Below are 10,595 nucleotides of genomic sequence, written 5' to 3'. Positions count from 1 at the left end.
ATCCGCTTAATGGTTTGTTCATTCTTCCATACGAGATTGGCTACATGGGCATCAAGAAGTCTAAGCCTTGAATCACTTGTTTACGAGGGATAGTTAATGGCATAATTAAATGGATGATAAGTAGAATGATTTTCCTTGACCATTGTGCCAAGAGAAAATAGTACTATCAAAAGAGAGGAAATAGTACTGTCAAAAGAGAAAGGAAATACTTTCTAAAGACTGCACTCGCTTATTTAATCTTGGACCCCAGGTCTTTTGGCATGGTTCTTACCGTTATCTGGAGTCGTTGTCTTTTTTTTTTACTTTGGTTCTAGACTAAGTCAATCATGCAAATGCATTTGGCACAGTTTAACGATAAACGAATATGTTTTGCCTACCTTTCAGTGAAAGGGAAGAACAAATGAATTAGACTAAAAATAAAGTAGAAAAGAACGAAACATAATATTAGCATCACATTAGAGAGCGTATAAACAGGTAGTTGCAGTAAACAGGGCATCTCCATTGCTCAGACGTTGAATCACAGCACAGCTCAACGTACGAGTCAAATCCTGTAGAAGTTTGCCGCATGCCGCCTTTTCTTTTGTTGATGCGAAATAATATCAACAAAGAATACAACACTATAATGGCAGGGCGAGGTACAATGGTTGTTTCCTCGCCGCAGCATTTCACTACCGATATCTTCAAACAACAGTTACAACTATATTGGTACAAACGAAAATGACAAACATTGACAAACCTATGCCGCCACAAGCACCCGTTTCAGGAAAAATAAAAATAGCAAACTAATTCAGACCTCAAAACCAAAAGCCTGCACTCGACCAACCCACATCACCATCTCCCATCTCAAATCACCTTGAGATCCTCTGCTCTTCTCTCCTTTCAAGATGATGTTAAAGGCCATGATGCAATATACTCATCGCTTCTCAGTCTAAAACAAATCAGAGGATTTCAATTTCTGAAGTTCAACTATCTTGATGTTTTTTGACGGCTAAGAATCTCCTGTTCCTTGAGGCGCTGCTGAAACCGTGCTAAGCGCGCTTGGAGGCTCACCAAGCCAGAAGCCTTCCGTGACAACAGAAAGCTCAATTGTGCCACGTAGTTGTCAATAAGGCTACCTGGCTGGTCAACCTCCGCCAATAGATTCATCTCCTACAATAAAATGGCATGTGATGTTAAGCAACAATTTGAAATGCTGAGACAGCAACAAAGTCATGGACCATCTTGAGTATTAAATAATGAATCAGCAGACATACTGATATCAATGAAAAAAATCTGCTAAGGCATAAGGTACATCATGCACATCATGAAAAATCAGGGGCTACAGTTTGATTTTGGATTTTTGGCAAAAAGGTTAGAAAGATAAAGAGCCTTGGGTCTAATATGAATGAATGGAATAATTGGAATCACAGTTTGGCTGCTATTGTGTAACCACAAGAATGATGTGCGCACTATTAAGGAACTACTTTTTACACAAAATTTATACATGTAATTGCCATGGGGAAAGGTGCAAGCACAATATTATGACTGATTAAGAACGAAGCATTGCAGATCTTGACATACTTTTATCATTTAATGCAAAAATGAGAATATGAATTAAACTTTTATTCTGCACAAGATATGGAACTTGCCAAAGTTTAACTAGAGGATGAACGATATAAACTACAATAGACATCTATGAACAAATTTAAAAACAACCAAGTAACTGGAACTTACTTCCCGAACTATCTCCATGGTATTTTCAATTTCCTTTCTGTGAGCTGCTATCAATGCCTCTTCTTCCTAAGTCACACAAAAAAGAAAAAGAAAGAAAGACTCAGCATCACATCTTTATTCAGGATCAAATAATATAATATTCTGATTAAAAAAATCACCTCAAGTATTGCATTTATTTCCATATCCTCCTTTTCAGATTGCTTGGATGAAACCTGTGGTGCTGAGGTCGATGATGGTCTTTGCAACTGCTGCTGTTTAAATTGATGTTGCTGCTTAAGAACAGTCCGACTAATTTCAGGTCCACTTTCCTTTTTCACGAAGTTGCTCTGCCTTTCTGATTTATCATCCCTGTTAGCTTTTCTCCGGGGTGGTGAGACTTTCGTGATTTTTACATCTTCTTGTGAATTTACTGAATCCTGAAGTGACTGTGTTTTACTAGTAAAACAAGCCTGGCTGGGTTTCAAATCCCCTCTCTCCCTATCATTCAAACCAGATCTTGAACTCATTTCATCTTTTCCTCTATGTTGATAGCTTGGAATCATACTAAATGAGTTTCTCTCAGGTTCCATGGAAGAATTGGAAATGAAATTGTCAACACCCTTCCTAGAACCATCAACAGGTCTAGTTTCTTGAGTCTGTTCCATATTTTCTTCAGCTTCACCTGATAAAGGATACGAGTTGTAGGTAGATTCCTTGCCGGATGCTACAGACTGCACAGTGAGCTGCTCCTTTTTTGTGTTGCCACCTTTGGAAAGACTTTTAACCCTGTTTGTCAGATAGCGATCTCAGTAAGAATTAACAACTAGATAACTAGATTTATTTTAAAGCAGCAAAAAATCGATACAGTTAAAGAGCATTACCTATCAGCGTATCTTAAAGTATTTAGTGTGTGTTCACATGAACCTGAACTTGGTGAAATGCAAGAAATCATTACTGTTCGAGAGTTACCAACAAAAGAGTCACGGAGCACCTCTGTTAGCTTGCTTCCTCTGAAAGGAATGTGTATTTGATCATTATCCAGTGCCCTAATACATTCCTTGAGTGCCAAAAGGCTCTTGTTGATCTCTGCACCCTCAATCCTGGCACAATGCATAAGCATAAGGAATAAATGAACATCATACAGCACAAGAACGATAAGACAAGTCCAGACAAAATCAATACCTTGTTTGTTTGTCATTATCTGTTGTATCAGCACCACGCTCACTTCCAGCAAGATCAATAAATGACATTTTTCCCACGAGCTTTGTATTCTTCGCTTCAATAGCATCTCGGTCTCTCTGTCTCCGAGTATCAGTAACTGGGATATGCTTTTTCACAGCCAACTGCAGAATAGCATGAGATCGCGATGATTCTTCATTGGCCCCGGTTGTGCCTGTGCTTCTTGCAGCATTTCCTTTCTCAATGTATTCTTTGACAATCTGGACATCAGAAACCTCGAACTCCTGTAAGCCAACAATACAGACCTGTTTCTTTCCATCTTCCCTCATTAAGAGTTGCCTAGGAAAAACAAGGGAACAAAAATGTAGCCTGATTTAAATATATGAAAATAAAATCCACAAAACCAAGTCAAAAGAAAGAAAAGGAACAGACAGTTCCAGTAAAGCATACTAAGTACTAACATAAATCACAAAAAAAAAGTCACTTAATTAGATTTCCTAAGGAAATCACTAGAATATTAAATTTAACTGCTATGAGAAATTCTACAAGAAAAGATACAAATTAATAGAACTCATTACTTAGCATATATGCTTAACCAATTGATTACACATTTCCAATAGACCTGACACAGGGAGCCAAGTGTAACCTGATTCCACTAACTCCGAACCAGGAGCCACTATTCTAAAAGGTGCCTGACACAGAGAGACAAGTGTTTCACACGTCCTGGTGTAACCTGATCCCACTAACTGCGAACCAAGGGCCACTATTCTAAAAGGTGTCCACCCCACCCCACCACTTCATCAATACAGTGCACAAGAAAGAGAAAAAATCCATCAATGTGCCCATTTGTATACTACTTGAAACTGTGCATAAAAACCTTGAGCATAACCAGTGTCAACATCTGACCAGTGACCCAAAAAACAGAGATTAACCAATGAATACTATTATGCCAGATTAACCAATGAATACTATTATGCCAAAGTATAAAACATAAGGATTCGAGAAGTAACCAACCTCCTTTCACTGAGAAGATCAAAAAGCTTGCCACCATAAATCTCAAAATAGCTAAGCCACAACTTGAAATGTTGATTCCGATACATAGGTTGATGTAAAAGACGAACCATATCATGTGCGGCTCTTAGAGGTAAGGGTTGCATTGTATAGGTCTTGCCACTGCCTGCATATGGAGATTCATTAACTATGAAGCCAGGGAAAATCAATACAAAATTCAGTACTAACTGTAATTCGCCAGGGCAATACCATATACATCCAGCTGAGACAAATTAAGAAAAGGTCTAAAATTTGACATTTGACATATAGATTAGCGCATTTGACAATTGCAAGATACAGTTCAAGTAGCATCAATTTTAAGAACCATTTCCACCAAAAAAAGAACAATAGAACAGGGATCAAAGTTACATCCAATAGTCATTCAACCAATGCAGGTAAGCCCTGTAGAGTAAAATACTTGACAATCACAAAGTTTACAAATAATCAAAGTGCAGTAGAGAATTTGAAGCATGGTAAACAGAATGGAAAGCACAAGGTTATTTCCAAAGAGTTCGCCCAGGAGACAACATTAATAAGCATTAGTGGGATCCAAGACACAATTCAATATTACTCCCAAAGGAAATAGATTTCTACTGTTTAGCTAATCTGACCTGTCTGGCCATATGCAAAGCACGTGGCTTTTGTCCTTTGGAAAATTATTGGTATAATAGGCTCCACAGTCTCACGGTACACCTGTTAAACAACACAGCAAATCAGATATTAAAGAATGCAGAAGAAAATGTGAAAGTAGATAATATACAACATCCATTAGCAGCAACAGAAGGTAATTGCTTTTAGAGAAAAATTACTGGAGACATTAAAATTAATATTACCTCATCATTAGATACATACTCATCCAAGACAGCATCAAAGCAGAATTCATGCTTTTCCACATAAGCTGTCAAATCCACCTTCCAGTGAAGACATATGTTAGTCCATTATAATGAACAAGCATTAGAAAAGTATGGAAAGCCATTTATGTACCTAAAGCGTGTTGATTCATGCATCTTATAAGCACAATTTGTTTCTTAGTAGAGAGCAAGCATTCGATACACTGATAATAAAATAGCAAAATATGGAATGGTTCATCTCTCCAGCAATCCTGCTTTGTAGAAAGCTAATTTGCAATGAATTTACGCTTATTTCGTGTGATAAATAGTGACAATACTATGCAGATTATTAAAATAATGTAATATAGGCCCAGAGTCAACATACTATCACTTATCTACATAAAGGGCTAGCTGCAGGTAAACATAGATGAGCAATTAAAAGAACTCAAGGTCCCCACTGAAATGGGTTTTTCCTTCTTGCAATCAGAAGATTAGATTTCTGAAATTGCCTCACGTTTTTCATTCAATCAGCTGGGTCGACTTTATCACTTCAAAACATCCTTGTTAATTCAAGTTGTAATTCATAATTACCGCATGCTGGCATCATAATGGCTTATGCTTGCTTCATTTCTTAAACAAAGCCAAGGTGAATATAAATATTACTAGCATCCAAATTATTCAGTTAATGGATATTGACTAAGCAAGTAAGTGAACCCTTTTCTTTGAGAACGGAGTGTTCAGTGAACTTCGAGCACAAATAATTAAGTATACGGATGAACAAGCAGTACCTTGAGCTTAGGTTCATGGACAGTCAAGAACTGAGAATTGTGTACGTCTATGATGTCTTCCTCTTTTCGAGACACCTCCTTTTTGTTCAGAGGTCTTTTTCTTACCTGAAACAGAGTTTTTCCACTAGAATAAGAAAAAAAGGGGAGACTGGATTCTGATTTAAGTGTATGACATTAGTGGACCACATGATAGCAGCATTTCAAAGAGATCAGCATACCACGACTTTGATCTTCGCTACATTACTTTCTCTAGCACCGACCGTAGTGTTCTCTTTTTCGCTGGTGAATGCACTACTACGGTTATCTGCTAGACCTTGCTGGCTTTCAGGTATTACATCATCCTCATCATCATCCATTTCCTTTGGCATAAAAGGTGAAGGCTCAAATGGTTCCGACGCAACATTCTGACAAAAGAATAAGGTATAACTAGATTAGCGTGCATGAAGATGATATAGAAACCTACAAAACAGATAGGGACATAATGTTTTTAATTATCTTAATCAACTCAATATTTTCCCCAGTTCTAGAAGGAACAAGTAGAAGAAACATCAAGATGTAGACATAAAATTTTGTGGAAATACAAGGCCATATTGCAGGTACAAAATGGAGAAATACCTCAGAAAGAAGCTCGCTGTCATCCATTGCATGAAGATCTAAAAGGCCAGCCCCAAACTCACCTCTGAGTTCGGGTGAATAAAACCCATCTACAGGAGCTCCACTACCAAAGCTCTGTGCAGTTGGAGTGTACGGCTCGGATACAGATGCAGAAGCCAATTCCCCATTGAAATTCAGACTCCTCAATAATGTGTAAAGCTTCTGTTTTTCTTCGATTGATTGTGGCCCATAGCCCTATCAAATAACAATACTAGCAAATTGTCAAACAACATGGATGCCAGATGTAACTGCATGATATGTTTTTTTTCTTCTCGAACTACGCAGGAGAGCTGCGTGTCATTTCATTAAGGTAGAAAAAGAGTACACGAGTCTGGTTAGACCCTACTCGAGTACAAGAGCACCCCACACACCCACACACTAAAAACTAAACAGACGCGCCACCATCTACAAAAAGAACGACCAGAAACCTTCAGGGTCTAAACACCCAAGGTTGGCGACCTAACTGCATGATATGAAATGATAAAAGCACAAAAATGTCAATTGAACTCATCAAACAATACGAGAAACACAATCTAAACATGGTAACCTCGCATATACATCGAATATGAAGTGCAGGTTTCATATCACTGTGAATAAGTAAGTCTAGCATTGGACCTTAACTTTGAACAGGATGACACGATCAAAAGTGAATAATAATCCATGCAATGGGATATCAGTATCAATAAGGTTTTGGTTGTTTCCATGGTGAACTGTTCTGGACAAACTCTAAGCCATGCTCAGTGAGTCAGTGCAATAGTAAAAGTCATGGAACCAAGATGTGAGTGAAGCTTGGGATAGACACAGAAAAGAGATGATGAGATGGGAGAAGGTAAAACCAGAAGGGAAGGGTGGATAAGTTATTTTTAGAAAAGAGAACACAAAAAATGGCATATCCAAATAGGTTTACGGAAAAGTGGCGTAGAACCAACAACACCAAAAGTAGAGGCAAAATTTAAATATTCCCTCCAATTTCTTTATGGTTTAGCGTCTTGAGATGCTATCAAAGTTTCCAAAGTCTGAAAATTAATATGGTTTAATAATCAAGCTTGGCTACATGAAATTTGTTACTTCACTTTTTCTTTAGAAATACTTCCATAGAAGGTAGTAACTATATATTCATATCAAGCTATAGAAATGGTAGTCAAACATGAACTTGGAGTCCACAAATTCAAAAGCATCAAATAAGAATATCACGTTTCCTGGTGGCATAGAACCAAATCATGCCACCAATATTCACGTGTTACATGGAATGTTCCATGATAATTCAAGAAAATAGAGCAATACCTTTCCCATAATCATTATAGCATGTAGCGCTAGAAATTGCAGACAAAATTGTTCATGAATTCAAATAGATCTAATTTCACAAAATGTTAGGCCAAATTATTAAAGTTTCATTAATATCCTGGAGTGTTAAACAATGATAAAGATGTTGAGTTGCATTTCATATACAAAATGGATTTAAAGAAAACTATGCAGATCGCAACATGTTTTGTAAAAAATGTGACCTGCAAGCAGAACCGAGGATACAATGTTTTCCTTACTGAATGGGTACCAGTTTAATATGATACGAAAAGAACACTTGAAATATAGGACATATGCATTAACTAGCCCTGAGAACAGACACTTCCTCAGCAATATTTTGTCACTTAATTAACTTAACATGAGAGCTGGAAAGGAGTAAGCTCAATTTCTGGTTCAATACCATGAAGTTCTACAGTAAACCTCTTGTTAAGTTACAAACTCAATGCGAATACACAGAATGTGAAAGGCTGTGCAAGCTACCAATTACAATCCAAGGCAAAAGAGGATGCTACTCCCTCCATTATTTTCTACTTGACATCTTAGAATCCTTGTTGCCAAACTTTCCAAACTTTGACAATCAATATGTTTAAATCTATCTAGATTGGATCAGTGAACAATATACTAGTTCTATCACTAAAAACACTTCCAAAATTTTATAAAGAGATTAAAAGCAAACAAAGAATGGATGGGGTACCTTCTGACCAATTATGCAGGGACATGGACCAACAAGTATATACCTCACAATGGCAGGCTTCATTATGAAGACAAGGACATGCAGGCGACCATGTTATCTCACAGGACTGTTGATTATGATGAACCCAGCATTGAAATATTACAAGGACAACCCCCAACTTGCCAGCCTTAGAAACCCCAAATTGGTAAACTTCCCTACACTTATGTACCCCTCATAGAGTAGTGTGAGATACAACCGATATGTAATTCTGTTCTAGTGCTATATGTGAGCCAAAAAAAATGCAGCTGATAACTCTAAATCTCGAACAGAGCTATATTTCGGACAGGGGTGGCAGAAATCGCTGGATTCACGTCATTTCAACAACGAGCCAAATGCAAAAAGAATACAACGGATGTCGCCAGAAATGCACGTCTCCACAGATTCCAGCACCGACCCATACAAAAGATCCCCATGCGTAAGCTGATGATCGCGCAATGCAGGCCACGGCACGCGCACAAAGAGCAAGGTTTGCAGGCGCAGAAAGGATCACGCCAAAGCCAATTGACAAGAGGCGGTGTCTTAGACGGACCTGCATGAGAAGGCTTGGGAGAAGGCCGCCGGCCCCGCCGCCGAGGCCACCGCCACGGAGGTCCCCTGCCCCGACCCCGCCGCCCGCGGCCGACGACGCCGCGAGGTGCTGCAGCCCCGCGGACTGCAGCCACCGCGCCATGACCGCGTCCCCGGAGTCCCCCGCGGCGGCGGACGAGGCCGCGGCGGCGGCGGAGGCGCCGCCGCCGCCGCCGCGCTGGGACCGCTTCTGGGGCGCCAACTTGGCGTTCGGCGCCGCCGCGCGAACCCTGACCCTGGCGGAACGCTAGCCGCGGGGGCGGCGGGATCTGGCCCCCGAGGCGGCGCCCAGATCTGGCCGAGGAGGCCGGCGGGCAATGCCGATCGGGATGGCGCCTGCCTGGTGTATGACTGGAGAGGGATCGGGGGCGGGCCGGATCGAATTGGAGGAGGGCGAGAGGGATTAGGGATTGGTTCGCGGAAGCGGAGGAGATGGGAGTTTGAAGGTGGTTCTGAAATGGCTTTCAGAGAGGGCGAGACGTTCCGCTTGCTGTTGGTGGCCTTGACGCTGCTGCTGCTGCTCGCACAAGTTTGAAAATACAAGCGCAGAGGGAGGAGAGAGATGGGATTTTTTTATTGGATTGGAGAAAAGTAGAAACTGGAAAGTGAGTGCTAGAGGGAATTAAGAAACTCTTGAGGTATTCAAATGTTCTCAGCGAGGTGAAGGAAGCAAGTAGCGTGTGGGCCGGCTGCGGTGTTTGAAATAATAGCTGTTTGGTGATGAGCATGGCACAGCGATGACATCAATGATGTTCCTACGTATAAATTTGAAAGGATGTTAATCCACGCGGGCAGGATAAAAAAGTAAAACCTGCAGCAATTTCTTTTAATGAAATAAGTGAAACACCTTATGATCAAGTCTTCAAACAAGGTGTTGTTTGGTTCCTTTAGTCCTTACCTTGTTTGGATCTAGGGACTAAGGTCTTGTTTGCCATGGCTCCACTTCACAGCTCCACCAAAAAATTCAGCCAAACATCCCAGCTCTAAAACTCCATGGAGCTGTAGTGCAAATGGGGTGGAGTTTGAGATGCTCCAAAACTCTCTCTTTTGAACCTCCTCGTGGAGTTGGTGGGTAATTACCCACCAATACCACTGATTATACAGAAAAAAACGTTTCGTTCCTTTTTCCTCCGGGACTCCCCGCGCTCGTCTCTCCCTCGTCTCTGCTCCCGTGAACCTGCCACCGCCGGCCGTTCACCTCGCGAGCGTCGCCGGGCTCCCGCCGCCGGCCGCCGTGGCCCCTTCCTCCCACGCGCTCCTCCTCCGCCGCGCGCTCCTCCCTCCTACGAGATCCTCCACCGCCGCGCTCCTCACTCCCGCCGCCGGCCGCCATGGCCCCTCCCTCCCCGTCGGGCATGCCGCCGTCCCCACCCCCAATGCCGCCGGCTCCACCTCGAGGCCGCTCGCCTCCACCACCGGACTAGGCCGCCGTGGCCCCTCCCTCCCTCATGCCGCCGGCCGCCGTGGCCTCTCCCTCCCCGTGCTCCGATGGCTACTGCTCCGAGCTCGTCGTGGAACCTAGGCGCCGTGCCCACGGTGGTGGCGGCCTCCCACGCCACGGCAAGCTCCTAGCTCGGCCTCGGGCTGACACGTAGGGTGGCGTGCACGAACACAGCGTGCACCTCGAGCGGCAGGCCGGCCATGACCATCCTCTGCGCATGGAGGTGGTGGTAGGCCGTAGCCGAGGACGAGGAGCGCTTGGCCGCGCTGCGCTCCTGCTTGTGTGCGTCGATGCGGGGCACCGTGGTGCGCTACGTGAAGTGCACGGGGAAGCGGCGGTACCCATCAGAGAAGAAGCGG

The 10,595-nt window shown here is 42.2% G+C and overlaps 1 protein-coding gene across 1 annotated transcript; it reads right to left on the bottom strand.

The window, feature by feature from the left end:
• Window positions 1-478: 478 nt before the first annotated feature.
• On the bottom strand, window positions 479-9,347 carry LOC117854664 (kinesin-like protein KIN-13A). The gene is made up of 12 exons (XM_034736889.2): window positions 8,758-9,347; window positions 6,155-6,388; window positions 5,758-5,943; window positions 5,540-5,644; window positions 4,755-4,832; window positions 4,533-4,614; window positions 3,886-4,048; window positions 2,875-3,210; window positions 2,574-2,792; window positions 1,872-2,478; window positions 1,714-1,779; window positions 479-1,149 (listed from the first exon to the last, which is right to left on the bottom strand). The coding sequence occupies exons 1-12, from the start codon at window positions 8,896-8,898 to the stop codon at window positions 967-969; spliced, it is 2,400 nt and encodes a 799-aa protein (XP_034592780.1). The 5' UTR covers window positions 8,899-9,347; the 3' UTR covers window positions 479-966.
• Between the last annotated feature and the right edge of the window lie 1,248 nt (window positions 9,348-10,595).

The sequence above is a fragment of the Setaria viridis genome, chromosome 5 (assembly GCF_005286985.2).
Source record: "Setaria viridis chromosome 5, Setaria_viridis_v4.0, whole genome shotgun sequence".
Classification (NCBI taxonomy): Eukaryota; Viridiplantae; Streptophyta; class Magnoliopsida; order Poales; family Poaceae; genus Setaria; species Setaria viridis.
This window is presented reverse-complemented; position numbering and strand designations above follow the sequence as displayed.

Excerpts from the sequence above, each read along its gene's own strand:
- LOC117854664 (XM_034736889.2), bottom strand. The coding sequence starts at position 8,898 with ATGGCGCGGTGGCTGCAGTCCGCGGGGCTGCAGCACCTCGCGGCGTCG. Across the intron at positions 4,615-4,754 it reads AGTATGTATCTAATGATGAG|GTGTACCGTGAGACTGTGGA; the intron begins GTAATATTAATT and ends GTTGTTTAACAG. Across the intron at positions 3,211-3,885 it reads GATCTTCTCAGTGAAAGGAG|GCAACTCTTAATGAGGGAAG; the intron begins GTTGGTTACTTC and ends TGTTTTTCCTAG.